Source organism: Orcinus orca, chromosome 8, assembly GCF_937001465.1.
Source record: "Orcinus orca chromosome 8, mOrcOrc1.1, whole genome shotgun sequence".
Lineage (NCBI taxonomy): Eukaryota > Metazoa > Chordata > Mammalia > Artiodactyla > Delphinidae > Orcinus > Orcinus orca.
In genome coordinates this window covers 6332553-6359964 of record NC_064566.1, presented here as the reverse complement: position 1 = coordinate 6359964, position 27412 = coordinate 6332553, and the positions used below count along the sequence as shown (strand labels likewise).

Sequence of the window (27412 nt, the reverse complement as noted above, 5' to 3'; positions counted from 1 at the left end):
ACAGACGTGAAACGTGTCAACGCCAGCACTAAATTGAGGATGTAACGCCGGGACGCTGTCAGGCTCCCGAGCGCGGTCCTCAAGCCCAGGTACTTCTAGGGAGAGAACTACAAGCTCCAGAAGGCAACGCGCGGCGATGGTGGGGCGTGGGCTAGGATTACGCCTGCGCAGCGGGGGGCGGGGTGAGTTGCACAATGTAAGGAGACTACAAGTTCCGAGGAGCCACGCGGCGAGGTCCCAGTCCCGAGTGTTTGCGCCTGCGCGTCGCGGGCGGGGTCTCTGGGGCGGAGCGGCCACCATCTTGAAACGGGAGGCGGAGCAGAGCCGACTGGGAGCGACCGAGCGGGCAGCCGCTGCCGCCATGAACCCCGAATAGTGAGTGCGCCCCGCCCGCGCCGTGCAGCGCAGCCTCGATCCCGAGTACGGGGCTGTACGCTTACCAGGGTTGTCCGGCCCGGGTCAGGACAGCGCGGCGCCCCCACATCCGGGTCTCTCTTCCGCTGACCTCCCCCCCCCTCACATCCGGGTTCTGCCCCTCCCCCGGGGGCCCCAGAACCCCGGCTCGACGCCCCGAGTTCTTGCACCCGGGCCCGGAGACTGCGACCCCGAGGAGCACCACTTGGATCCCGAGGCACCGGCACTAGCAGGCCTTGTCGGTCAGGTGACCCCGCAGCCCCGGTCTTTCCAGGCCTCAGTTTCCCCACCTGCTGCCTGAGAGTAGCGGTCTGGGTGCTGACGACGGTCCTGGCATTGTGGAGCCCATCCCCAGAGTTTCTGGTCTCGGTCCAGTTTCGGGCCCTTTAGGTCGGGTCGTATATTCTGCTCTCCAGCCCTCCCGGAATCCGCTGGGTAGCTTTTCCGCAGGTTCTCCCCTCCGGGGCTGCCGCTTTGCCCTTTACCTGGATCAAAATGCCCTGCCGCTTCCAGAGGCTGGTCCCCTCCCGCCCTCCCCTCACCTTTGCGCAAGCCCCTGGCGCCGCCGTCAACCCACTTCCCTTCGCCGTCACCCTGCCGGAGAAGTTTAGATGAATGTGGCATTTGCTTTCTACCTTCCAGTGGGATTCTTTGTTCCTCAAACTTTCCTCGCTTCTTGGTCACTCCCCCTACGGGTAGGTGGCCCACATCTCTGCCCCGACTTCTCATCGACAGTTTTCCCTTAGTGCCAGTTATCTTCTTCCTCTTTTGCTACTTGCCTTTTCTCCTCCAGATCCTGGCCTCAGATTTCCTTGGGGAAGGGTGAAGCTCTGAGCTGGATTATAAGGGGTAACAGAGAAGGGAACCAACATGCTTTCACAGAGACTTTGGAGTCTGAACCTGGTTTCCAGTATTAAAGTTAACAGCTGTGTAACTTAGGGCCAGTCGCTTCCCTTCTCTGGCCTCTGGTTTCTTCATTAATTGGGAATAACCGGCACTCACTTCATTGGACTGTTGTGAGGCTTAAATGAGATGAGGCATTTGAAGTACTTAGCACAAGGCCAGGCACAAGTAGGAAGTGGATACGTTTTAACTGTTATTATCATTGCCGCTTGTTGAGCATGTCTTTCTGGAGGCTTCATACCGGGCTCTTTACATAGGTATTCAGTTAAGTTCTAGGCTGGGCCCTGGCTTCCACCTCTGGGGCCTCCCCTGCCAAGTCAGGTGTGGCACAGGGCAGTGTAGGAGGGTTTCCCTAAATAGCCCCTACTGGACCCGAAACCATGGAGTCTATCAGGAATCAGGGTAGGATACCCAGCTCTGTCACCTAACTGATGTGATCCTTGGCAAGTCACGTCCCTCTCTGTGTCTCCGTTTCCTTCTCTGTAAAGTGGGAATTCAGATGCACCCCTTTGGGCCAGCTGTGTTATGGGGAGTGGTCAACCCTCCCCATCCCAGGACTTGTGGGAGGATCTTGTGAGTGCTTTAATACTCTAATCCAAGGCACACCTCACAGTGTGGGAGAATGCTATAGTTTTGACTCCAGGATAATGGCGGGTGGGCTCCCTGCCTTCCTTCACACCTTCCCATCCTTTCTCTCCAGTGACTACCTATTTAAGCTGCTTTTGATTGGTGACTCGGGCGTGGGCAAGTCCTGCCTGCTCCTGCGGTTTGCTGTAAGTAAGAAGCTTCCCCTACCATCCATCTGGGGTCCTGGCTGGTGGCCGGAGGGAGAGGGGGGCAACCCAGAGAATAGTGGTTGCAAGACCTGGGAGACCAAGGATGAAGTTGCAGGACTTGCCAGCAACATATCTGACTGAACACGGGCATAGGGCTGGCAAGTTGGGGTGCTGAGAACTGGGGCTCAGCAGTTAGGAGCTCAGCTGGGGCAGGACACTGGAGGGAGGTTTTCCAGATGGGCCTCAGACCTGTTCACTCAGGCCATTTCACTGGTCCCTGATCTTTCAGGATGACACATACACAGAGAGCTACATCAGCACCATCGGGGTGGACTTCAAGATCCGAACCATTGAGCTGGATGGCAAAACCATCAAACTTCAGATCGTGAGTGTTGCTCCTCCCAGAATCTCTGGTGCAGAGACATCTCCCTTGGGAGGGGAGGGGCCCTGGGCATGGAGCCCAGGGCTGACCTGCCCCTCTCTCCTGCTGTCTTGTAGTGGGACACAGCTGGTCAGGAACGGTTCCGGACCATCACTTCCAGCTACTACCGGGGGGCTCACGGCATCATCGTGGTGTACGACGTCACCGACCAGGTACTCCTGGGCTCACCATCCCCCACTTGGCCTCAGGTCTTTGGCTTTTGCTGCTTTTTACTGTTCCCGTCCTCTCTTTCTTATGCTGTCCGGAAAGGAGACTGTTCTCGGACTCATTTCACAAGGACGGAAATAGCTGCAGACCTGGATGCTCCCCAGGCCCCGCTGCAGGGCGTTGGCAGAACCAGGCCTCACCTCCCTGTCGGACTTGCCACCGTATTCTAGACCTTCCAGGCACCTGTCTTTTGTGGGGGGGTTAGTCAGCTGATTGGTTGCTGTGCTGGGCCCGTGGCCTCCTGGGTAAAGACACTGTGGAGAAGCGATTGGAGGGCCTTACACAAGGAAGTGAGGGAGCCCTGCACTCTGGGCCCAGTGTGAGCAGAGTTCTGGGAGCCCTGTGTCTGCTGTGGCAGCGTTAGTCTTGTGTCATTGGCATCAGTGGTGATGTTAACAGCGGGAAACAGTCCTGTCACGCGTTAGAGTTCACAGGTTCTGTCACAGCCCTTTGATGCTTGTAACACTCCAAAGAGGTGTGTGTTATATTCCCATTTTACAGATGAAGAAATGGGTCGGGGTGGTAGGACTTTCTTAGGCCCTGCAGCTAGTTAAGTGGCAGAGACAGAAAGCCCAGGCCTACTGATTCTACCCGCTTTGTTTTTTTTTTTAAACTTTGCTGCTTCATGGGGGTCAGGCCCTGGAGACATGGAGATACTTGTATCAGCCCCAGGCCAGGAGGAGTCCCTGCTCTGAGGGGCAACCTCTTCAGCTCACCAGGGACTCATGCTGCCTCCTGGACAACAAGCTGTGGGTGAACTTTGCTCCACTCAGAGGTCACCAAGGACCTCTAACTGCCAAAACTTGTGACTTCATTTCAGTTTTTGCCATGATTGATCTCTCATGGCTTTTAACTCTGTTCTCTTCCCTCTCTTTAAAAAAGTTACTGTGTCAAGCTCTGCCGCCTCCTGCTGCAGCAGATTCTCTTTTCAGTGCCTTCTTACTGGTCCGTCGTATCCTGCCCCGCTACGGCCCCAGATTCAGTGCCTCTTGATTGCCCCAAGCCGCCTCCTGACTCCCTGCACAGTTCTGGCCACCTTGTGGTTTGGCTTCTTGTTCTGTGATTTCTACAAGTAAAGAGCTGTCACTGTGGATCTCCTCTTGAGTCCTGCGTTCTGCTGGCACTTTATGTCTGTGTTAATTCCCATGTTCACAGTAGAACCCAGTGCACTCAGTGGTGGCATCCCTCTTTTCCAGATGAGGAAACACACTTAGATGTATGTTGAGTTACCTGCACTTGGCTTCACAGTCAGGAAAGGCAAAGCCTGTGTTTTGAACCCAGGGTTCTTTGCTTCCCAGCACATCCTTTCCTGCCTCTAGACCGCCTTCAGGCCATCTGCAGAGCTCCAGACCATCTGCAGAACTCAGCTTGTCTGGTGCTGGTCTCCCCGTCTCTTCTTGAACTGGCTTCTGCATCCTCATCTTTATAACAGAGTCCCTGTTGGCCTGACCAGAAAACTCTTCCCTCCCCCATCCTGTCAGTCCCTGGGCCCCTCTGTTCTCCCCCATCATCTCTCCCAGATCCGTTCCCTTGTAATAATAGCAGTGATGAGGATAATGGCAGCTCTTGCTAATTAAGCACTTGTTATGAGACAAGCCTGCATTCATTATCCCATGCTCACAACAGCCCCACCAGGAGGTACTGTTTTATAGAAGTGAGGAAACTGAGGTTCAGAGAAGCCAAGTGACATACCTAGGATCATACAATAAGTGGCAGAGGTGGGGCTTAACCCAGGGTGGTCTGACTCTAAATCCTGTGCTCTTGCCTGCCTCATTCCCTGGCTCAGGGCACATCTTCTCTTCCCTGGATTATGCCAACCATCTCCCAGTTGGTCTCCGTCTCCTTGCCGGTCTGATCTGGCCTCTGCACTCCTGCCAGGACTATCTTCCCAGAACACAGGTGTGCTCTTGCTGCTTCCTTCCTAAGAAAACCTCTACTGGCTCCTGGTTGTCTAAGATTTGGCCAGGCTAAGACCCTCCCTGCTTGGGCCTGCTTCCTCTTCCTTTCCTTCCCTGCTCAGGGACTGTGTCCCAGCCGCTTTTAGCTTTTCCCCCTCACCAAAGACAGCACGCCCATCCCATCCCATCCCGTGACCCGGCATATGTCTGCTTCTCCCCTTGCACCTTGCCCCGTCCCTCCACTGGCACCCACACGGGGGTAGTTCGTCCCTGCAGGTGTAGGTCGGCTGTCATCTCCCCAGGCAGAGATGATCCTGGAGCTCCACCTGCTCCTGCCTTCTATCCCTGCAGCGCTTGGTCGCCCTGTCTTGCCGTTGTGTGTGCCCTAGTCTAGTCCTCCATTGTCCCCTGAGTGCTTTAGGGCAGGGCCCAGGCATGATTCCATTATTTGAACCCAGTGCCCAGCACAGGGCCCCGCCTGGGACATGGCAGGAGGTGTACGTTTGAACCCAGTGTGATATCAGCAGACCTCTGGCTCCTAAGAAGGGAAAGCGGCTCTAGCTCAAGCATATTCCTAAAAGTTCTGTCCTTTGTCGGCGTGCCAGGCGTCGGGGGGTGGGGTGCAGCAGGCTGCCGGGAGAGCCAGGCCGAGCACGGAGGCTGTCAGTGCCAGAAGTAGGACAAATGTCAGGCCCTGTTCCCAGGATACCTGTCTCCCCCGTAGGCCAGGGTCTCCTCTGTGAGGATCCTCCACCTACCACTGGGCTCCAAGGTTTCAAACCTTAAAGGGATTTTAAGGCCACTGTGGGGACTTTGTAATTCTTGCTAACCTGATATCCTTTGTTTCTGTCTTTCCTCTGGCCTCTCTCCTGATGCCATTTGCTCCCTCCACGTGGTTAGGCCTTTTCTGTGTCTCGGGTAAACACGAGCAGCTGCAGGAAGCAGAGCTGGCTGGCCCTTGGTCTAAGCTGCTGAGGTGTCGGGGCTGTTGGTAGACAGCCGGGGCTCTGCTGGGCCTGGCTCTTGGGGTCTCAGACAGAGGAGCGCAGGAAGGAGCGCTAAGCCTGGAGGAGCTTCCTCTGGGTCCCTGAGCCCAGGGCACCTGCCTTTCTCAGGAGCCCAGGACAGCCATCTTCCCCTGAAAACCCCTGTTCTCCAGGCCTGGCGTAGGGGCGGGAGGTGGGAGCAAAGTAACTTTTGATCTGGTCCCTCTAGGAATCCTATGCCAACGTGAAGCAGTGGCTACAGGAGATCGACCGCTATGCCAGCGAGAATGTCAATAAGCTCCTGGTGGGCAACAAGAGCGACCTCACCACCAAGAAGGTGGTGGATAACACCACAGCCAAGGTGAGCAGGCCTGGGCCAGGCCACCCGGGTGGGCTGGGGCCTGCTGCCCCTCACCTCCTCTCCCCTTCTCTTTTCTCCTCTCCCCTTATCAGGAGTTTGCAGATTCTCTGGGCATCCCCTTCCTGGAGACGAGTGCCAAGAACGCTACCAATGTCGAGCAGGCATTCATGACCATGGCTGCTGAGATCAAAAAGCGGATGGGGCCTGGGGCAGCGTCAGGGGGTGAGCGGCCCAACCTCAAGATTGACAGCACCCCTGTGAAGCAGGCTGGTGGCGGCTGTTGCTAGGAGGGGCTCGTGGGGTGGGACCGGAGGTGGCACCTTCTCCAGATGATGCCCCTGGAGGGGGCAGGAGGTACTTCCCTCTCCCGGGGCATTTGAATCTGTGGCTTTGGGGTGTCCTGGGCTCCCCATCTCCCTCTGGCCTGTCTGCCTGCCACCCTGCGCCCCGGTTCTGTCAGGGCCCCCAAGAGAGGACACCCAGGACCTTTGGCTGGGGTGAGGGTGCGGGCTTGCTCTGCTGCTGCCTCTGGGTGACTTTAAAAGATACCCCACCACACACCTTTGGGATGAGGGCTCTCCTCTGTCTGTCTCCCTCCCCCTGCCCCCCGTGTATGCTGCAGTGGGTTTCTCTCCTTACTCTTCTTCCTCCCCTCCCCTGCGCCACCCCCCTTCCCCAGGAGCCGAGGGCCTCCCTGGCCTCTACTGCCCCTGGCTGTAGTCAGCACCTGGGGCCAGGAATGGGACCAGGGGATCCAGGGCCCTGGAATGCAGGGCCCTGGGCTGGACCTCAGGACGGGCATGGGGCCACAGGGGCCCAGCAGCCCACTTTCCTCTCCTCCCTGCCTCCCCGCCGACACACACACTCACAGCTCGAGCCGTCCAGCTGCGGTGGGGTCTGAGCACATCTAGGGCAGGTGGGTGGGCAGCCGCGCTGGGCCTGTGTCTTGAGCCCAGAGGGAGCCTGCTCCTGCCACTCCCTGCCCTGCCAGAGCCAGGCCCGTGTGCTGCCTGCCCACCGTGCCCCTTTGTCCCCAAGGCAGGCGGAGGCGGAAGGCCCACCGTGCCAGAGGCTGGGCACCAGCCTTAACCCTCACTCTGCCAGCACCTCCTCCCTTTCCCTGAGGCAGCACATCTGGCTTATTCTCCCCCTTCCGTCCCTTGGAGCCTATGAGGGCGGATCCTTATCCCCTGTCGCTACTTCTCTGGGAATGTGGGTGCAACCCAGGGTGGGGGGGGCCTCTCCACTTAACTCCCTCCCACCCAGGATGCTAGCCCCCTGCCTCTGACACAGCTTCTTCCTGCAGAAAAACAAACCTTTGATCTCTACCTGAGAAGCCATGTCCCTTGTGCTGTCTCTTGCCTGTCCCACCTGTGCCCTCCCCTCCAGCTTGTATTTAAGTCCCTGGGCTGCCCCTTGGGGTGCCCTCCCCACTCCCAGGTTCCCCTCTGGTGTCATGTCAGGCATTTTGCAAGGAAAAGCCACTTGGGGAAAGACGGAAAGGACAAAAAATAAATAAATAAATTTCCACTGGCCCTCGGGTGAGCCGAGGGTTTTTGCAAGGAAGTTGTGGTGGCTGAGTGTGGTCTGTGGTGGGAGCTGCCTTTGGGTGGCAGGGAAGGAACTGGAGCCCAGGTCTTGGTGGGCTGCACAGGGGGTCCTGGCTTGGGCTGTGTGTCCTAGGGTTGCTGTTGAAAGGCCTTGACCCATTTCCTGAAGCCAGGAGAGCTGCCTGCTTGTGCTTCTATAGTCTGTCCCCACGGGCCCAGCACGGTTCCGGCCGGCCGGGAGGGCGGCTGGCGGCCGTTAGTGAGCACCTGGTGAGCCGCCGCCGCCGCCAACACCCACACAGGCGGGTCCGGGATGGGGAGTTGGGCCGCAGACCTTGTGCCCCGCTGTGTCTGGCCCGCGTCCCCTTCAGCCCCCTGGCTCAGCCCCCTCTCCCGACTTTCTCTGGGTTCAAGCCAGGTGTCTCTGACCCCTCGGACGGTGACAAGTGCTTTGCACTTAAGACCTCGGTCCGACCTCCGTGGCCGGCGAATGAGGGCAGAGGTGCGGGCACCCGTCCGAGTGGGCCGAGTGTGGCAGTGGTGGGCTCGTTGTGTGACGGGGGGGGGGTTATGCCAGGGATGTGCGTCCATGCTTACGTGTCCCTGAGGTTGGGGCGGGGGTGGCGCCCGGGCCGCGCTGGCGGAGGGGCGCACAGAGACCCAGCCCCGCCCGCCCGAGGCTGCACGCACGGCGGCCCCGCCCCCGGCTCCGCCCCGCCGGCTTCGCGGGCTGGAGAGCGAGGGAGCCGCGGGCGAGGGATCGCAGGATGAGCGATTGGGGCCCGGGCAGCCGGCAGCGGACGCGCCCCCCGAGCCCACCGGCCCGCGCCCCACGGCCCCGCGGCCCCGATCCCGGCCGCGCCGCCCGCGTCCCCCGAGCCCGCGCCCGAGCCCTGCGGGCCATGCCCGGCCGGCCCTAAGCGCGGGCCGGGGGGGCGTCCCCTTGTGCCCGGGACCCGCGCTGGCGCCCCCCGGGCCGCCGCCCGGCGCGGGGGCCATGGCGTTCACCTTCGCCGCGTTCTGCTACATGCTCACCCTGGTGCTGTGCGCCTCTCTCATCTTCTTTGTCATCTGGCACGTAAGGCCGGGCTGGGGCTGGGGCTGGGGTCGGAGTGGGGGCAGGGGCCGCTGGGAGCAGGAGGGGGACGGACGGATGGTCTCACGGCCCGGAGAAACTTGGAGCCTCCTCTCCGCTATCCCCCATCAGTCGGCTACTGTTCGCCCCATAAACACCCCCCATCATCGGCTTCCTTCCCGGGCCCCCCCCCTTTCTCCGCCGCCCCCGACTATCTGTGGGTATGTCAGTCGGTCTCTGACCCCCCTCCCCTGCCCCATGGCAGCCTTGGGGTGTGGGGCGGAATTCTGGGATTCTTGTTCCTTTCCCTCCTATTTCCCCACCCCCCAACCCCCGCCATCTAGTCGCCCCCGTTTGTCCGTCGGGCAGTTTGTCTGTCTACTCTCCCCACCCCCTTTGTGGGTTTTTCCAGCCAGAGTGATGGAGCCAGTTGCTATGGCAACTGCATCTGTTTACAGGACCCACAGATCGCAGAGCCCATTAACCCTTTCCATTCCCGCCCCCCACCCCCACTCCCTGACCCAGCAGTGATTGGCTCTAAGCAGCCCCAGAGACCTAACCCCGACCACCAGCTCACCTTGGGTTTCCCTACCCCCTCCTGTTCGGGCTTCCCCCTACTAGGTTTCCTCCCCACTTTCCAGCTTTCCTCCTCTTCCTGCCCCCACTTTCCTCTTTGTCTCCTGTTTCCTTTGGTCTGTCTCTCTCTCCAGCCTTGCCTCACACCTGGTTCTTCAAAACGTCCATTTCTCATCCCTTATCCTGATTGCCTCCCTTTAGAGAGGGTCCCTCTCCCCCACTGTCTGGGGCCTTCTCAGTGGTCCCCTGCCTGTCTCCCTTCCACTCACTACAGAACTATCAATCAGCCTCCAGCTTATTTTTTGGGACCCTTGCTCCCCACCCCCTTTACTGCCCTCTCTTCTCCTATGTACCCTGAGGTTTCAGCCACCACCCTATCCCCTCCACACGGCCTGTGCATCTTGGCCCTGGCCCGCTCAGCTCAGCATCCTCTGCTTGTACGTCCAGCACACACCTCCCTGATCATCGCGTTATCCCCCATCGGTCTCTTTGTACCCGCTTCCTTCCTCTTCCTCCCCATTGCCTCACCTGCTTCTTTCTTGGTCTCCCCACTTCATCACTCCTTTCTTTTCCTGGGACCTGCTGCCTGCCTGCTCCGTGGTCCTCCCTGGCCCTTGATCAGTCTCTCCCTTCATCCTCCCCTGCTGTCCCCTTGCTGTCTGTCTCTTTTACATCAGGATTCCATGGACTCTGACTGCGCCCCTTCTGTGTGAGGAGTGAGCCCCCATAGACACCTTCAGACACACACACCCCATCTGCAGCCCTCTCTCTCTTTGGGTCTCTCAGTTGCTTTTTCTTTTCTCTGCCCCCTTCTCTATTTCTATTTCCCTTCCTCCATCTCCCCTAGGTCCATCTTCGTCTCTCTGAGCCTTCTATCTCATCCCAGGGCCTTGGAAAATCCTGTGGGGTGGTGGCAGGAGGACTGGAGTCCTGAGGACTGGAAGGAATTGAGAGTCACAGGCTGGGCACACAGAGCTAACCAGCTCCTGGGAGGAAGGCTCCTGGAATTCAAGAAGCCCCTTTTTGGGCTCCTCCCCACCCAGAGGCCTCCAACAGCCTCTATGGGGGTCCCTGTCCTCAGGGGATGCTCAGAGCAGACCTCCATCCAACACACTTGTCGATGCTCCTGAGAACCAGGCTCTGGTCGGCTTTGGGAGTGACAAGGATGAATAAGACTCAGGCTTCGCCCTTCTGGGGCTCCCAGGCTGGGAGAGAGGGCCCAAGTGCTCCCCAAAAATACTCATTGAGTACCGACTACGTGTCAGGCACTGTGTTCGCTCAGCTGTTTAGCTGGGCGATCATAGCAAGTCTCTTGTCCTGAGTCTGTTTCCTCATCGGTAAAGTGGGCTTGTTGTATATACAGCAGAGTGTATATAAGCCCAGAGCAAGGCTTGCCAAGGGGTGTGCAGGTGGGGAGAGGAGGTGTGGTCCTCAATCCAAATTGGTAAGAATTAGATAGAACCTTACAGGGCAGGACCCCAGATCCCACCAGGCCCCACTGGTCGCTAGGCAACCCTGGTGGGGAGTGACGCGTGTCTGCTGTCACCGTGGGGGATTGTTTGTTCCAGGGGGCTGAGTCAGCGCCAGGCAGCCTGGGGGGTGGGAGGTGCAACACTCGCCGCCTGCTGGTGGTGCCAGCTCTGGGGCAGACAGACGGCACCCTTCCGCTCCCTGCTGGACCCTGTTGCTGTGCCTGACAGAGTCAATGGGGAGTTGGTGGGGCTGCTCCAGATGGCCCCAGCTCCCTCCAGGAAGCCCGTGTTCTCTCCTTTCGAGCCTTAAGGGGTCCGGGATGCTTGGGGGGTGGGCCCGCTGCTTCATCCTAGGGCTGGTGCTCAGGGGAGGGGACTCCAGAAGACTCCTCTGCCAGCCTTTCTCCCATGCCAGCTCCCCCCAGGTCTGTCCCATCATCCTGTCAAACACCTGCTCCCCCCAAGAGTTTCCCATCCCAGTGAGGACAGTGCCGTCCACCAGATGCCCCAACACCCAAAGTCACCTTGGGTCCCTTTGCCTCCACTTCACTGCCATTCAAGCCCTCTGGATTCTGGCTTCTAAATAGCTCTGGAATCCATCCCCACCTCTCCATCCCCACTGTCCCTCTCTTCACTCAGATCACCACACCTCCCCACCGCAAGCCCCAGCCGCAACACTCCCAATAGTCCCCTGACTGGTCTGGCCTGAGTGTAGTAAAGTGGTTAAAATTTTAACTCTGGAATCTAACGGGTTTAGAAACCTGGCTTGCCACTAACTGGCTATGTGGCCTTGGACAAGTCATTTAATCTATCTCAGTTTCCTCATCTGCAAAATGGAAGTGATAATACCAGCACCTACGTCATCAGGTTGTTGTAAGCATCAAATGAGTTAACAAACATAAAGCCTGTTGGCATGGAGGAAGCATCATGTATGTCTTGGCTGGGACCGTTAGCCAGTTTGTACTTCCTGTTCGGTCAATCCTAAAACATCAACCTAACCACCCTGCTTTGCTGCTTTATACCCCTCGATGGCTCCCCTTTACTTCTGTGTTGAAGTCCAAACATCTGGTCCGGCCTCACAAGGCACCCACGTCTGGCGCTGCTGACCTCTCCAGCCCATCTTTCACCATTCCCGTCTTTCTTCCCGCTCGCCTCACACTTTCACTTTAGCCATATAGAACCTGCAAGCTTCCTGAATGTTCCTTGTTCTTTCAACCCTCTGCCTTGGTACCTGCTGTTCCTGCTGTTCAGACTGCCTTTCCCGCATTTGTTCATCAAACTCCTACTCAAGAGTCCAGCCTGAACTCCCCATCCCCACGCCACGCTGAATCAGGCACCCACCCCAGGTTCTTCCTGCACTCCACAGCCCTGATCACCCTGGATGTAGTTCACAGTTTTTCTCCCAAGTCTGGGGTTCCTCCCGGGCAGGGGCTGTGTCCCAGGCTTCTGGGACCCTAGTGTTCAGCACGGGGCCCAGCGGAGAACACACTATCCCTTGGGATGTTTTGGATGGAGGTGTAGTGGACATGTCCTGAACTGGGCATCAGCACACTAGAGTTCCATTCCAAATTGTTGTGTGACCTTGGGCCAGGCTCCACCCCTCTCTGGGCCTCAGTTTCTCCACCTTTGCAGCACGTCCCATCTCGTCCGATCCCCATGTGTGAATCTTATGCCACAGAAGAATGCGTGGGGGGCCATAAGCTGCTGCCCCAACCCTGACGGGCACACGCCCCTCCCCCAGATCATAGCCTTTGACGAGCTGCGGACCGACTTCAAGAACCCCATCGACCAGGGGAACCCAGCGCGGGCAGTAAGTGATACATGTGTTGTGCCGAGGTGTGTCCGTCCGTCTGTCTTGCCATATGTCGCGGGTGGAGGACGGCGGGAGGACAGGAAGACGGAGGTAGAGGGGACGGTGGCCGTGCCCCTTCCTCTGCCTTGTCCCAGCCCCCAGCAAACACCTGGCTCGGGCTCAGGGCTCGGGTTCCTCCTGGCGGGGCAGCCGTTGCCAGGCTCTGGGCCGTTGCCATGGAGACGCGGGTGAAGATCCCTCCATGGTGACGGTCGCTATGGGGACGGCGCGGCTGCTTTCCTGCCGCGCCGCCGGAAACGCCGCAGAGTCTGCTCTGGCGCCCCCTGGCGGCCACGTGCAGGGAGTGGGGGGCGTAGGAGGGGGCGGGGCGCCCCCAGTGCCCGCTCCTTCACCTCCACCATTGCGGTCTTTTCCTCTCCCTACAGCGCGAGCGTTTAAAAAACATCGAACGCATCTGCTGCCTCCTGAGGAAGGTCAGTGTCAGGGCTAGGGGCAGGAGGCTCCTAGCCGAGCTCAGCGCCACTGTAACCCAGAGCCGGGCCTTCCCCCTCTGCGGCCTGTTTGATCTGCTCTGCCACGTGGGAGGGAGTGGGAGGCTAGAAGCCCCTTCAGTCCCCAGAGGTGATGGTGGGTGGGCACCTCCCAAGTGCCCTTGAAGCTTGGATCTGTCCTAGCACCTGGCCGCTGACCTCTCACCCTCACTCCCCAGCTGGTGGTCCCAGAATACTCCATCCACGGCCTCTTCTGTCTGATGTTTCTGTGTGCAGCAGAGTGGGTGACCCTGGGCCTCAACATCCCCCTCCTCTTCTACCACCTCTGGAGGTGAGGGTAGCAGCTGCCTTCGGGAGGGTGAGATGGGAGAGCGGGGCAGGATGTGGGTGGGAGCCTTGAGGGTGGGCACTCAGGCCCCTCTCTCCCCCCAGGTACTTCCACCGTCCTGCGGATGGCTCTGAGGTCATGTATGACGCGGTCTCCATCATGAATGCTGACATCCTCAACTACTGCCAGAAGGAGTCCTGGTGCAAACTCGCCTTCTACCTGCTCTCCTTCTTCTATTACCTGTACAGGTGAGGTCCTGCCCATGGCGGTCAGAAGTCAGGGAAGGGATGCTCCAGGCACCATCTCTCCAATCCCAGGAATGGCTGGGCCCCAAGTTCCTGCCCTTTGCCCTTGATGACTGAGGGCAACCTAGGGCGCGACAGGGTGGGTGGCCAGTAGTGGGCATGCTCGCGACTTGGCTCACTGCCTCGTCTTCCCACAGTATGGTTTATACGTTGGTGAGTTTCTAAGGGGGAAGCCGGCCAGGGAGCGAGCCCAGAACGGACCGGACGCCTGTGCACCCCCAGCCCTACCCCTGGGCCGCAGAGGCCTCAGCCCTGGGGAGGGAGGGGGCACTGGTGCCCCCAGCCTCCTCTCCCCCACCCCCAAACTGCTGCTGCGGGGACTTCCCGCCTTCAGAGCCCCCTCCCCTTGGACTAGGGCTGGGCAGAGCTCTAAATAGGGGCAGGAGCTCCTCTGCCAGCCTGTGGGCATGGCAGTCAGTCCTGGAAGGGGCGGGACCTCCGGCCTTGTCCACTTCAGAGGGCATTTAGGCCCTGCCACGGGGCAGGGCTTGACCCTGGAAGTTCTGGGCCGCCCCCTCCACCCCCCCCACCCTGGGGCTCCCCCTGCAGGTGGGGCGGTACCCACACCGGGAATGAGCAGGCTCAGCAGGGGGGCAGCCCCACCCCTAGTCTGCCCTCCCCCCTCCCCCAGGCTTTCTCTCCAGACCCCTCCCTGTCCCCCCTTGCCCCAACCCCAGCCACCCTGTCTCTTGGACCTATTTTCTATGTTGCCTGGAGGAGTCCGGCACCCCCTCCCCGGCCGTTTGTGACAAAATATGAATAAACTACTGCAAACACGTCTGTTCCTAAAAGGCTTAAAGAGGTGATGGGGGGAAAGGGACTGCATAGGGGGCAGTCCTGAGCTAAATCCTTAGCACAGCTGGCCTCACGCCACTAGCCTACAGACCCCACTAGGGACCTCCTCAGATGGATCAGAGGCCTTTGAGGTCTCCTTAGCAGCTGCCCACTTCCATTCTCACTTTCTCAGCCACAGATAAACAACTATTTCTGCTGAAACACTTCCATCTGCCTTCCGAGGCAGTATCAAGGCCACCAACTCCAGGGAGCCCTCCCTGGATCCCCCTCCTTGGAGAAAGCCCGAGGCTGGTCCCCTGGGCAATGCAAAGGCCCACAAGTGTTGGCAAATCCCCCCATAAGCCCCAGAAACAAGGCTCAAACGAAATCAAGGAAACCAAATCTTCAATGTATGTAAAAATCAGTGCCAGTGGGGACCGGGGGTCACCGGACCAGGTGGAAGGTCAGCCAGTATATCATGAGGGGCTGAAAGGCTGCAGCTCCCAGAGTCAGGTAGAGCTGGAGACGTTGCCGGGGGGCCGGGCCCCCCATGCTGTCGGGGCCCAGGGCTGCTGTTCGCAAAGAGCGCACCTGGAATAAAGGAGAGAGCTGAAGCTGGGCCGGGAAGGGGAAGCTTGTCCCCAGCTCCGACCCCAGGAGAAGAGGAGCCAGCCCCAGACTCACGATGAAGTACATGAGTGCGGATGAAGTCCAGGCCAGCGCCACGTAGTAGCCATCGCTGCCGAAGAGCAGGCCCGTGAGAACACTGAGGATCATCCTGCAGCGGGCAGGGGTGGGGGAGGGAGGAAGAGAAGGCTGGAGACCTCACAAGGGTCCAGGCCTGAGACTGCCCCAGAGCCCAGCCTAGACCCCGCCTACCATCACCAGGGCCCTTTCCCCCCAACCTGTCCCCCCAGGGACCTAGACTCGAAATGAATTGGGAGGGCCAGGACTCAGCCCTAGGACCTGGATCTGAGACCCCCTTCACTACACTACCCCAGCTCACCCCTCTCCCCTGTGCTCCCAGGGTGACTCTCAACACATTCCTGACCTCCTGAGCAACACTGCGCAGCCCCTGAGGAGGCTGCTGAAAACAGGCGCTCCCTCTAGTAGAGAGGAGCTAGAGGGGGTCCAGGGTCACAGTTCGAGGCTGTAGTTATGCAGGCCGGGAACCCAGAGCGGTAGGCACCCCCGACCCAGGCGAGCCTCCCTCTCGGCCCACAGGTGCTCACCCCACATATTTGTAGCCGCTGTAGGCCAGCAGGTGGAAGGTGCTCAGGTCGCTGCGCACAGTGGCCAGGTAGACGCCCAGGAGCAGAGCTAGCACCTCCATCACAACCCACACCAGTGCCGTGCTTGCACACAGGCCCAGCACCTCTGGGGAGAACCTGTGGCCGTGTGGGGGTGAGGTGAGGGGAGCCCCAAACCAGCCATTCCGTGGCAGGTGCAAGACTGGGGGCACGAGTGGACTTGGGAGCTGGCACAAATCCCCTAGGGAGGCAAGGAGAGGAGTCAGGAGTGGGGAAGTGGTGGGAATGGGGAAGGGGTTGGCACTGACCTTTTCTGAATGCCCAGCGCCATCCCAGCCAGCAGCACGTAGGTGATGAAGGCCATTGCTGCCAAGAGCCAGAGAGATGCCATCAGCCTGGTTTCCTCAACCAGAGCCACCCCCCACTAGGTATTCAGAGCCACTGACACCCCCGTACTTCCTTCCCTGCATATCCCAACATGCTCGACCTCCACACTCAGCTCCCCAGTGCCCTGCCTGGGATGCCTGTTCCTGCTCAGCCCTCTCCCACTGTGTAAGTGCTACCTGACCCTTCTCTCAGGACCACCAAGCCACCTCCTTCCCCGTCCCTGTACTAGGAAACTCACCAAAGTTTCCTGCTGTGTCTCAGAAACTACATCACAGGCCAGAGTCACCTCTGCTATTTTCACAAAAGCTCAGACGGCAGCTGGGTTTTCACAGCAATTTCAACTCCTCAGTCCTGTCCTCTGCCCCCTTTAAGCACCAGAACTGATGTGCCCACAAGAGGGCACAGTGTCTGGAGACAGCAAACCAACTCTACCACCTATAAGCTGTGTATCCTCAAAGATACTCAACTCTCTCTGAGCCTTGGCTTCAACGTGTAAAACACGGATGGCAGTTCCTGCCTTACACAGTGACTATGAGAGGGAAACAAAATGAAGGAGGGAAGAAGAAACTGTGTCTCTCCCAGGACAACTGGGCTGTTTGGCTGCCCTCCTGGTAGCCCTTCTGAGGGCTGGCCCGGGCATACTCACCCCTCCTCCAGCGTGTCCACCAGGGGCCTCGCCTTGTGCAGGCCCCGGGACAGAGAGAAGTCAGATGCAGAGTCTGCCAGCCACTGCACAGTGTGGGCGGCCTGACCCATGCCATGTAGACAGGCAGTTGTGGGAACCCAGAAGGGAGTGACCACCGCCTCAAAGAAGGGGATACTGAAGCAGGCCTTGGAGGACACGTAATAACAGTGATAACGGCTAATATTTACTGCGTGCTTCCTGTGTGCCACGTGCTGGCTGAGCACACACATCCCTTCGCTGAATTTCCAAAACAGTCCTCTGTGGTAGAAACTGTTGTTATTCCAGTTTTTCAGGAGCATGAAAGTAGCCACCTGAGGTCCCATAGCTGGAAGTTGCAGGGCCAGGTCTAAACCCAAGGCTCCAGGCTGGGGAGGGACATGGTCTAAGTCAAGTGGCAGGAAGGTCTCAAAAGGGAGTACCCTGAGAGCACACCCAGGAAGCTGCTTACTGGTCACCCCACTCTGTCTACCTGGTCTACCTGGCATCTAGGGACACCACAAAAGCCACACACAAAAGCACCAAGAGCAGATGCTGAACCAACACATGAGCCTCTCTTCTTGTTGGCGCCTCAAGGTACAAGTCCCCCCATAACCCCTAGCCCAGGTCAAAGACTCACTGGGGATATAGAGGTCGGGGGCGTTGAGGTCTTGCCGCGGAGGCAAAGGCACATCACGACTGTACTGCACTTCCCAGTTCTGGTGGTGGCAGCAGCAGCCAGGTTAGGAGGAAAAGACAAGAGAGGAAAGAAGGGGGTTGAGATCTGGGGGCCAGACTCTGGGGCAGGATGAGGGAGGCAAGGGGGTCCACCAGCTCACCTGGTAGGCAGCTCACCTGGTGTGTGTAGGGGAAGACCAGTAGCCCTAGCTTCTTGGCCACATAGGCTGTGTCCACAGCGAAAAAATACTTGAGTTTGTTCACAGACACAAAACGGTGCAGCTGGGAGGGGAGAGAGGAGGCTGTGGGCAAGCTGCACCCCAAACCTCAGGGTGCTCCTCTATGCGCTCCTTCCCTGAGGGCTGCTGTGAGGATTAGGTGGGATCCCGTGATGCCCCAGCCCTGGCCAGAAATCCTGCCACCCTTGCCCTGGGGGTGGGCCACACCTCCTTGTGCACCATGTCCTTCCCATGGGATGCGATGGAGCCGCCATAGGCCATAGCCATGTTGGCCACTGGGTCCCCAATCAAGTGGTTGACATTGAAGGCCACGTCGGCTCCTGGGGCTGGGTATCCCCCCGGCTGGCTGGAGTAAACACCGCTTGTGTCATCGAAGAGGGGAGGGGGATCCGGAGCTGCCCGGGCCCTGTGCTTGGAGCCTGTGGGTTTGTAGGTACCAGAGTAGGTGACAGGAATACCAAGCATGAGCCCAAACCACTGCCCCTTCCCCAGGCTGGGAAGCCCTGTATGGGTCCTGGGAGCACCAAGCAATCTGTGCGGGAAACTACCTGGATGAGGAGTAGTTGACCCAGAAAGAACTTTGATGAGGGATCCTTTTGGAGAGGTGCTAAATGTGGGCAAAGAAAGAGCTGAGGCAGCCCCTGGAAGTGGTTGCCCGTCTGAGGGTTCCTGGGGGCCTCCTCAAGGGGACTGATCTCTGAACTGAGCCTTGGAGACAGAGTTTGCTAGGTGAAGACAATCGGCAGGGCATCCCCGCATGTACAAGGGTGGGAAAGGCGACGGCTGGGTACGCGGAGGCCCTGGGCAGTGGCGAGAAACCCTACCAGGGTCATGACAGGGAAAGGAAGTTTGGGAAGCAAACCCCATTCATGCCCGAGTAGAGCACGGGGATCCCAGCAGTGCTGTCACCGCCCGATCTGATCTCAGGTTTGGGCCGAGAGGGCGAAGTCCAGGACGCGTTGCACAGTCTTACGGGGCAGGAGTCCGAATGACATCCGCCGCCCTGGGCAGCGGTCACGGCCGCCCCTCTCCCTCAGAGTGAGCGGGCCGCGCAGCCGACACTCCTCGGGCCGGTCGGCCCGCGCCCCCGCCCACCCCGCGCCCCACGCACCGTGGGCTACGTAGCCCGAGTGATAAGCCATGGCCCCGACGCTCGCTCTTTCCGAGGGCCCGCTGCGTCGCCTCGTGGTACGAATACTAGTGAGGCAGCTGCTTCGTTTCCTGAGCACCGACCGAGGTTACCGAGCAGCCAGACACGTCCCCGTCCTGTCCGACGATAGCAGCATGTCCGCAGCATCATCCTCTGCCGCCTGCCATTGGCTCCTCGGCGGCGCCGGCTCGCCCATCCCCTCTCCCAATTGGTTACTGGCGTGCCCTCGCCGAAGTGGATTCGGCAATAACCAACTTCCGGTCGGGGGAATAGGCGGAGCAACTTGAGGCGCTCTCGGATTGGATAGTGCGGTTGTTAGTTCGCGGCGGAGCAGCCAATAGAACGGTTAAAGTAGGAGGAGGTTGAGAAGTATTTCCGCGCCTGCGCACTGGAGCACTTGGCGCTCTACCTGCCACGACTACAGCGGGAAGAGACCCGGCGGAGGCTCGCGGCGGCTGGACTCCGGAATGAAGTTTCGCTCGCGGGACGTACTCCAAGAGGGAGTGGGACGGTGGGGCTATGACCAAGCCCTGTCCCTCGGGGCTCTTTCCCCTCCTTCTCAATGCTAGCTTTCCTTCCCCGTCCTCCATACTTCCCCCAGTACTGGCGCGGAGCCCGGGCAGCCGGGGCGGGATGCTGGTAGGAGCCCGGGCCGAGCAGTGACTGCGCGGCCCAGCGAGCTCCGGGATGCTGACTCCTCCTCCCGCCTCCCACCACTCCTTTCCGCGCGGGTGCTGTCCGCTGTCTGGTGCTGAAATTCCCTACCGCCACTGCCGCCATCCTGCAGGCTCCGAGGGCCTGGGCTCTCGACACACACACACGCACACACACACAAACACACACCTGGGCTCTCCACACACACACACACACACACACACACACACACACACACACACACACACACACACACATTACATGTATTGAAAAACCGAGGTCCGGGTCTGAAGTCCCAGAAATTGGGTGGTAATAAAGTGGGTGGTAATAGTTGGGATAGGATCCTGCACCAGGCTTGTCCCGTCGACTCTCCCGTGGTCCAGGTGATTTGTGGGTGGAGGTGTGCCGATTCGCCTCCTGAAGCTGTGGTTGCAACTCCTGAGTCATTGCCAGCCCTTCAGTCATCTCGAAGTGAGACCCCCAAGCCTCACTCATGACCTCAGGGGCTCCTTTCTCTCCACCTTTCTCTCATTCCCACCTTCCCCGGAGACAGTCTTCGGGGCCTCCCTTCACACAGACCTCCAGCCACCACTTTCTACAGAGCAAGATCAGGTCCTCTTCGATCTGCCTCTAGTTAGCTACCCAGCGTCCAGTTACACCAGGTGACCTTCCTGCTCTCCGAACTCAGTCCACGTGGCCCAATTGCAGTGCCTTTGCCCAGAAGTCCCCTCCACCTGGGATGCCCTTCCCCCTCATATCCACTTGTCCAAAACCTAATTATCCTTTAAGAGTCAGTTCAACTTGTGCCTCTCAGACAGAGGGAAGAGTCCTGGCTTGGAACGGAGGCCGGAGGCCAGGCTCTAGGCTCCCTCTGGGTGCAGTAGTTTGCCCTGGATGTAAATTCCATGAGGACAGGGACTATGTCATTCTCCACTTCTACACTTGTCTTCGCGATGCTCGTGAATGCTTCACAGTACTTGCATATAGAAGACACCTAATAAACATCTGCGCCTAATAATTTTTTTTTTTTAATGGATGAAACTCTGGTTCAGTCCTTTTTTCTCTCTACCGTTTCGGTTACTTCATCTTTAAATGGGTAGGGGTGTTGAACAGAATGGTCTTCGAGTTGCTCTTTGGGAAAAAAAAAAAAAATCACAAAACAAACCCCACCTAGCATTGCAGCTCCCTATGTCCCACCCACTGATTGCCTACCTTGGGGGCTAGGCCCTGGCCCGGGGCAGATGTGAAGGTCTGAGGCCCCTGAGGGTCAGAGAGCTGCACTGGGGCCACCAGTACCTGGGAGGGGGTCCTCTCATGCAGGACGAATCCCACTCGCCTGGACAGCATGATGAATGTGCATTGAATCCAGCACCTTTCCATCCCCATTTCTCCGGTGGGAAAACTGAGGTTGGGGGTGAAGGGTGCCGACTCAAGATCACAAAGCCTAGGGCCCCGGGTGTCCTGGCCTCCTGCTTGCCTGCTCTAAGTGGAGCCCAGCTCCTCTGCCCAGCTAACGAGGTTCACCACAGCTTTCAAGGCTGTAACTGCCCCCTCCACCACCACAAGCAAGGCTTCAGGGGTGGGGTCTGGGTGAGCTCAGGCCTGGGCCTACTCAGAGATAGGACCCCGCGGGTACCCACCCTCTTCGAGATTCATTTTACAGCAGGGGAGTCTCAGGCCCCAGAGAGCAAGGACTCGTCCAAGGTCGCAAGCTCGATCGCGGCAGGAAGGGAACCCAGGCGTCCGTCCGCCCAGCCTGGGCTTCTCAGGGGTGGGGGCAGCACCCGCGGTGCCAGGCGCTGCCGGCGGCGCAGAGGGTGCCGCGGGGGCGGGGTCAGCGGAGGGCGGGGCGCCGGGCACCGCGGCTGCCAACGCCACCGCGGCTGCCAACGCCTCCGCCGCGCTAAGGCTCTAGCTCCGCGCACTCCCTCCGCGGCCGCTGAGCCGAGCGGACGCCCTCCGGGGCCGCGCCGCAGCCCTCCGCGCTCCCCCCTATCATGCCCCGGGCCCAGGCGGGGGCCGCCCAAGCAGCCAGGACACCATGCCCGAGGGCGGCGGTGGCGGCGACGGCGGGGAGGTGCCCGCGCTCATCCCGGACGGCGAGCCGCTGCGGGAGGAGGTACCGGCTCTGTGTGGTGGGGGCCGGAGCCGGGGCTGGAGCGGGAAGAGGGGGACAAGGGAAGGGGCGACCCCCGAGGCGGGGGCTGAGGAGGGAAGTCCGGAGACCCTGTGGGCAATGACGTCACTGGGGTAGCCTGCGTCCTGCAAGAGGTCCTGGGACCTAGGGGCCCACGTGGGGGTAGGGGTGGGGTTGGCTGGGAAGGGATATGGGGGCAACTCCCGCCCCCGACGCCCCCTCATCCCGCCTCGCCTTCCTGTGACGTCAGCACCTGGCCCCTGCGCGGCCCCATTCTGCAGCGCTGCCCCTCACCCCCAGAGCCCCGGGGTCAGGCCCCCAGGCACTCACGAGGTGCCGGGGCGGCGCCTGCAATGCAGCAGCGGTAGCGGGGACTCGGGGGGCGGGGAACGGAAGGAGGAGGGGAAAGAGGGAGGGAGGTGGCCTTTGGTACCCCTTCTCCCTCTCCCTGAGGTGAGGCCCCAGGGCCCATCATGCTGGTTGGGACCCTCAGAATGGCCCCTCCTCAGTCCTAGCCACGAAGAGGGTCTGCAGGGCTGTAGGGCCCAGTGTGGGGTGTTGGGGGTGGTGGGTGGTGAGTAGATCTCTGTGTGTGTTTCGGTGGACAGAGGTTGCTTGTGGGTGTGTGAATGTCAGTGCGTGCTCCGCACACCTCGAATGGAATATACGTGCCCTATAGGCAGGTGAAGGTCTGGTGGCTTGGGTGAAATGCTCACGTGTGAGTGCATGTGAGTGTATCGTCCTGCGGTGTGTGGGTCTCTCCCGGTAGTCTGTAGGGTGTGGGTGTCAAGTCGCAGTAGGGGTGGGGGCATGTGCACCGTGGTAGGTAAGGGGCTGCCGTGTCCCTGCGCTTCAGTGAATGTGTAACATTTATGTGCATCTGTGTCCTGTGGTGGGTGGGTTGGGGGAGGGGATGCGTGTGCACCTGTGCGCCAAGTTACAGTGGGGGAGGGGGGTTGCGCCCTGGGCTCTGGTGAGGGTCTGCTGCGTGCTGGATAGACAGGCAGTGGTCACATTCCCGGTGGGAGGTTCTTCCGTGAACTTAGGGTGGGGTGGGGTGGGGGTCGCGGATGAGGGCAGGTGCATCCCTCTGGCCCCGCAGGTCAGGGTAGTGGTATGCCTCTGTGGTGGGCGGCTGCTCTGGGCTGGGGTGGGGACAGTTCCTCTCCTCCTGGGTTTCTCACAGCCTGGTGGGGGTGGGACTGTGGGGCAAAAGGTGGCCCCTTAAACCCCCACCCCTGCTGCTTCCTCCAGATCACGTCTTCCTTCTCCCCCTTTTCACCCCTTCTCTCTCCTTAGGCACCTGGGGATGAGGCGGGAGCCAGGCTGGCAGCCCGGGCCAGGGAGTGGTCCCTGCTGCCCAGCAGCTGTGTGCCGCTCCACCCCCAGCACAGACGGGGAGTGGAGGACGGCACTCCATCTGCTCCCCACCCCACCACCCAGACTCACACCTCTCCCTCTCTTCCTCTTTCTCGTTTACTTGAAAGCCTCGCCCAAGTCTCCTGCTGTCCCTAGCGAGACCAAGGGACCAGAGGGAGTTGCAGGGTAACGGTAATAATATTTATTCCCATGGCCAGACCCTGTGCCAAGATCTTCACACATTATGATCTCGATGAATCCTCACAACAACCCCAGTTTACAGAGGAGGAAGTTGAGGTCCAGAGAGGATGAGGGAACTGCCCAAGTCATACAGTGAGTGGTGGAGCCAGCACCCAATCCTGGGCTCCTAAGCCCATGCTCTTCACCCCTAGGACCCCTGCCACCCTGGCTTCCCACACCACCAGGTCCAGGAATCAGTGCCCAGAGAGGGCAGGGATATGGCCACAATCACACAGCAAATCGGGAGCAAAGTCAGGACCAGAGCTCAGTTTTCTCAGTGGCCAGTCATGGGGGAGAGGGGGGTCCTCTCCTCTTTTGGCAGAGATGGGTCTATTTTGTCCTACATGCCCCTGACCGAGAGATGACAGGGCACGGTGGAGGATAGGCTTGGGGCAGACAGGCCTGGGTTTGAGTCCTGCAGCTCGACTGTCAGTTGGCTAGAAGGGTGAGGCCTGGAGCAAGTTGCCCCGTCCCTCAGAGCCTCAGTTTCCTCCTCTGTAAAGTGGGGGCACAGCACCACCTCGTTCAGTGGCTTCCGCAGAGCAGCAGGCACAGCTGATGGCCGCGTGCTGACCCACGCCTCTCCTCTCTCTGCCCACTCTGCAGCAGCGGCCCCTGAAACAGTCCCTGGGGAGCTCCCTGTGCCGCGAGTCGCACTGGAAGTGCCTGCTTCTCACGCTGCTCATCCACGCCTGCGGCGCCGTGGTAGCCTGGTGTCGCCTGGCCACGGTGCCACGGCTGATCCTGGGGCCCGAGGCGGCCCTGGCCCAGGGGGCTGGGGGCCCGCCGCCCACCTACCCAGCCAGCCCCTGCTCGGATGGCTACCTGTACATCCCACTGGCCTTTGTCTCCCTCCTCTACCTCCTCTACCTGGCCGAGTGCTGGCACTGTCACGTGCGCTCCTGCCAGGCGCCGCGCACCGACGCCAACACGGTGCTCGCCCTGATCCGCCGGCTGCAGCAGGCGCCGCCCTGCGTCTGGTGGAAGGCCACCAGCTACCACTACGTGCGGCGCACCCGCCAGATCACCCGCTACCGCAACGGCGACGCCTACACCACCACGCAGGTCTACCACGAGAGGGCCGATAGCCGCTCGGCTCGGGGCGAGTTCGACTACTCGGCCCACGGCGTCCGCGACGTCTCCAAGGAGCTCGTGGGCCTGGCCGACCACGCGGCCACACGGCTGCGCTTCACCAAGTGCTTCAGCTTCGGCAGCGCCGAGGCCGAGGCCTCGTACCTCACGCAGCGGGCCCGCTTCTTCAGCGCCAACGAGGGCCTGGATGACTACCTGGAGGCCCGGGAGGGCATGCACCTGAAGGACGTGGACTTCCGCGAGTCCCTCATGGTCTTCGCCGACCCTCGCAGCCCGCCGTGGTACGCGCGCGCCTGGGTCTTCTGGCTGGTGTCGGCGGCCACGCTGTCCTGGCCGCTGCGCGTTGTGGCGGCCTACGGCACGGCCCACGTGCACTACCAGGTGGAGAAGCTCTTCGGCGCCAGCTCGCCCGCACCCGGGGCCGGGCCCAGCGGGCCCCCGCTCTCCCGTGTGGCCACGGTGGACTTCACCGAGCTCGAGTGGCACATCTGCTCCAACCGGCAGCTGGTGCCCAGCTACTCAGAGGCCGTGGTCATGGACGCCAGCTCGGGCGCCTACCTCCGTGGCTGCCAGCGCTGCCGCCGCTCCGTCAGCAGCAACTCGCTGCCCCCCGCCCGGCCCAGCGGGCCCCGCCTGCCTTTTAGCCGCAGCCGCCTCTCGCTGGGAGCTGGGGGCCGCGCCACGCCGGGGGTCTTCCGAAGCCTAAGCGGGGGGCCGCTGGGGCGCCGCGGAGAGGACACGGAGCCCCTGGAAAGCCCACCGTGCTACGAGGACGCCCTTTACTTCCCCGTGCTCATCGTCCACGGTGACAGCGGCTGCCAGGGGGACGGGCAGGGTGCGCTCTGAGACCCACGCGGCCCCCACACTGGCCCTCCCCCCACCATCCCACCACGGGGCTTCCATGCCTGAGTAATTGTTATCCAGAACAGGAGGGAAGACAGACCAGTACACGAGGGATGGGGTGGGGTTGGAGCCCTTAGACAGGCTAACATGCAGGGACCCACGGTCATTTTGGGGGCGGAGGGACACCACCGCGGTTGGGTCTACGTACCATCCCAGCATGGCTCCCCTCCAACCACCACCACGTCCCACCCCCTGCGATGGCGGACGATCTAGCCTGGGGGCCTCTCAGGCTGCGCAGGGAAGGAAGTTTCCGGAAAGCCTGGGCTGGGGGAGGAGTCCCAGGGACAGCTGTTGCCTGCAGCAGAGGGCTGCCTATGGACTCTTCCCTGCATGGCTGAAGCCACGTCGAGGGCCCTCGAGCAACCCAGAAGCACAAATCGGTGGTTTGGGGCCGCCCAGCTGGGCTGGCATCCATGAACCTGAAGAGCCGGCTACAGCAGCACCACGGCCTCGGCCCCACTACCCTCCCAAAGTCCCCGTCCTCCTTCCCTGACAGGCCCGTCCCTGCCTGCCCTCTGGCCTCTGCTCAGGGCCAGTCCCTGATCAGACCCTGTGGTGCGGCCCCTCTACCAGGAGCCTGGTTCTTGGAGCACAGCCCTGTCCCACCCCACCCCCCTGTCTTCCCTGGTCCACCCTCCCCTGCACATCCAGTCACCCCTGTAACCCGGGGTTCTTTCCCAGGGCCCCATCTCAATTCCATATTCCCTGGTCTCTGCTCCTGGCCCCAGAAGTCCATGTCCGCCTCTGTCAGCCGCGCACACGCCTTCCAGGCTGTGTCCTCTCATCGCCCCCTGACTTCTCTGCTCTTTACCTTCCTGATGACCCACGGGGCTCAGGGCTATCGGGCATCCGAGGGGCCTTGGCCCCGGCCACAGCCTCTTGGACGATGCCCTTGCTCTGCCATGGAGGCCCCTGCTTCCCCCGTCCCTGGGGCTTGGCCCAGGGGACACCAGCCCTCCCCCAGGGAGGAGAGAGTAGTCCCTTCCCTTCCAACTGGGGCTTCCACCCGCTCTCATGGGCCGGTGGGGGAGGGAGGAGGCAGAGAAAATGCAGATAAAATAAAAGGTATGAAATGGAAGGTCTTCTCACGTGCATTCCTGGGTGGTGGGTTCAAGGCCACTACAACAAACACAATGGGCCATGTTGGGTCCGGGAGGGGATGCAGGGTGGGGCTGCAGCACCCCCAGGAGAGGGTGAGCTCCCTGCCTGGCCTGGGGTCTCTGACACTCAGATTTAGGTTGCTCTGAGCAGCTGACTCCACCCGACCGGTGTCTGGGTCGCTTCTAAGAGACTGTCCAAATGGCCCCTCTTCCAGCCCAGCAGCGGTTTCCATTCTGCTGCTGGGTGTGCTGAGGACTAAGGGAGTGTGGCTGGTCCCCAAAGTGGGAAGGAAGAGGTACGGCCTGTGGCGCAAATTCAGTTCCCCCGATGGCTGCTGGTGTCATGGATCTGGGGGAATGGGCACTGAGCAGGTCAGAGGACGCAAAGCTGGAAACAGCCAGCCCCAAATCAGGGCATGGGGTCTGAAGACGGAAGAGGGCAAAGGAAGGGCCTCCCTCAGTGGTGGAGCTCGAGCGGCCCTTGGAAGTGACATCTTCCTGTACAGCTGTGCAGGGTGTTTGCTGTGCAAGAGGCAGGTGTGGGTGGAATCCCACCTGTGGGCCACTCCTCAAGCCCTGGCCCGAAGCTGCATCCGCTTGGATGAAGGGCACCCTTTTCTCATCCATGCAAAGGCACCATAATGGCCAGTGGTGGCCCTAGAAGAGCGCAGAGAATGGATGGGATTCCCCCAGGCAGAGACAAGGCGAAGGGTGCTCTGGGCAGTGGGAAGTGGGAGCTGCCTGCACAAAGGCTTGGGGGCAGGGCATGAAGCAAGGGTGGAAGCAAGGGTGGAAGAGGTGGCTGAGGCCTTCAACACCAATCCCTTAACTGGGGCATTGCCCTTGAACTGGGGCAAACTGGAGCCCTGGAAGGTGGTTGAGCAGGGAAGTGACAAGCTCAGGACTGCATATTAGGATTTTTAGCAGAATTCCAGCTGCCTGCTGGCCACATGGGGAGGGTGGAGTTAGAGACCAGAGCTTTCCCTGTGCATCAGCCCACTGCCTCACAGTGGGTGAAGTCAAACCTTTGTTCAGAAGTAACTTACGTGGAAAACTCCATGGTGCCCAAACATTCAAGGAGGCTGCAGCAGGCAGGGGGGCAATGTGTGGCTCCGGCTCGTCCCCATGGGGAAGATTTCCCTCTTCCATCATCCTGCTCTAACACCTCAGCCACTAATGGCCCACCAACCA

The 27412-nt window shown here is 60.3% G+C and overlaps 4 protein-coding genes across 9 annotated transcripts; 3 read left to right on the top strand and 1 right to left on the bottom strand.

Moving 5' to 3' along the window:
• The first annotated feature begins 237 nt into the window (after positions 1-237).
• RAB1B (RAB1B, member RAS oncogene family) lies at positions 238-7553 on the top strand. Of its 2 annotated transcripts, none has more exons than XM_004264400.3 (6): positions 238-375; positions 2018-2090; positions 2383-2478; positions 2592-2687; positions 5856-5987; positions 6080-7553. In XM_004264400.3, exons 1-6 carry the CDS (start codon positions 362-364, stop codon positions 6272-6274), a joined length of 606 nt encoding a protein of 201 aa, XP_004264448.1. In that variant the 5' UTR covers positions 238-361; the 3' UTR covers positions 6275-7553. The 2 variants fall into 2 exon arrangements, with proteins under 2 accessions (XP_004264448.1, XP_033273017.1); XM_033417126.1 differs by lacking the exon at positions 238-375 and adding an exon at positions 1015-1109.
• Positions 7554-7706: 153 nt separating this feature from the next.
• CNIH2 (cornichon family AMPA receptor auxiliary protein 2) lies at positions 7707-14376 on the top strand. Of its 2 annotated transcripts, none has more exons than XM_004264401.3 (6): positions 7707-8615; positions 12402-12470; positions 12899-12946; positions 13183-13295; positions 13397-13540; positions 13735-14376. In XM_004264401.3, exons 1-6 carry the CDS (start codon positions 8535-8537, stop codon positions 13760-13762), a joined length of 483 nt encoding a protein of 160 aa, XP_004264449.1. In that variant the 5' UTR covers positions 7707-8534; the 3' UTR covers positions 13763-14376. The 2 variants fall into 2 exon arrangements, with proteins under 2 accessions (XP_004264449.1, XP_033273030.1); XM_033417139.2 differs by having other exon boundaries at positions 12293-12470.
• Positions 14377-14759: 383 nt separating this feature from the next.
• Positions 14760-18891, bottom strand: YIF1A (Yip1 interacting factor homolog A, membrane trafficking protein). 4 transcript variants are annotated; one of them, XM_004264402.2, is made up of 8 exons: positions 18698-18889; positions 17794-18005; positions 17525-17629; positions 17310-17388; positions 15930-15987; positions 15604-15759; positions 15056-15149; positions 14760-14962 (listed from the first exon to the last, which is right to left on the bottom strand). In XM_004264402.2, the coding sequence occupies exons 1-8, from the start codon at positions 18726-18728 to the stop codon at positions 14816-14818; spliced, it is 882 nt and encodes a 293-aa protein (XP_004264450.1). In that variant the 5' UTR covers positions 18729-18889; the 3' UTR covers positions 14760-14815. The 4 variants fall into 4 exon arrangements, with proteins under 4 accessions (XP_004264450.1, XP_033272990.1, XP_033273001.1 ...); XM_033417099.2 differs by having other exon boundaries at positions 14760-14986; positions 18698-18888; XM_033417110.2 differs by lacking the exon at positions 15604-15759 and having other exon boundaries at positions 14760-14986; positions 18698-18891.
• Positions 18892-21266: 2375 nt separating this feature from the next.
• TMEM151A (transmembrane protein 151A) lies at positions 21267-26199 on the top strand. Its single transcript, XM_004264403.3, has 2 exons — positions 21267-21509; positions 23733-26199. The coding sequence occupies exons 1-2, from the start codon at positions 21432-21434 to the stop codon at positions 25062-25064; spliced, it is 1410 nt and encodes a 469-aa protein (XP_004264451.1). The 5' UTR covers positions 21267-21431; the 3' UTR covers positions 25065-26199.
• Positions 26200-27412: the final 1213 nt, after the last annotated feature.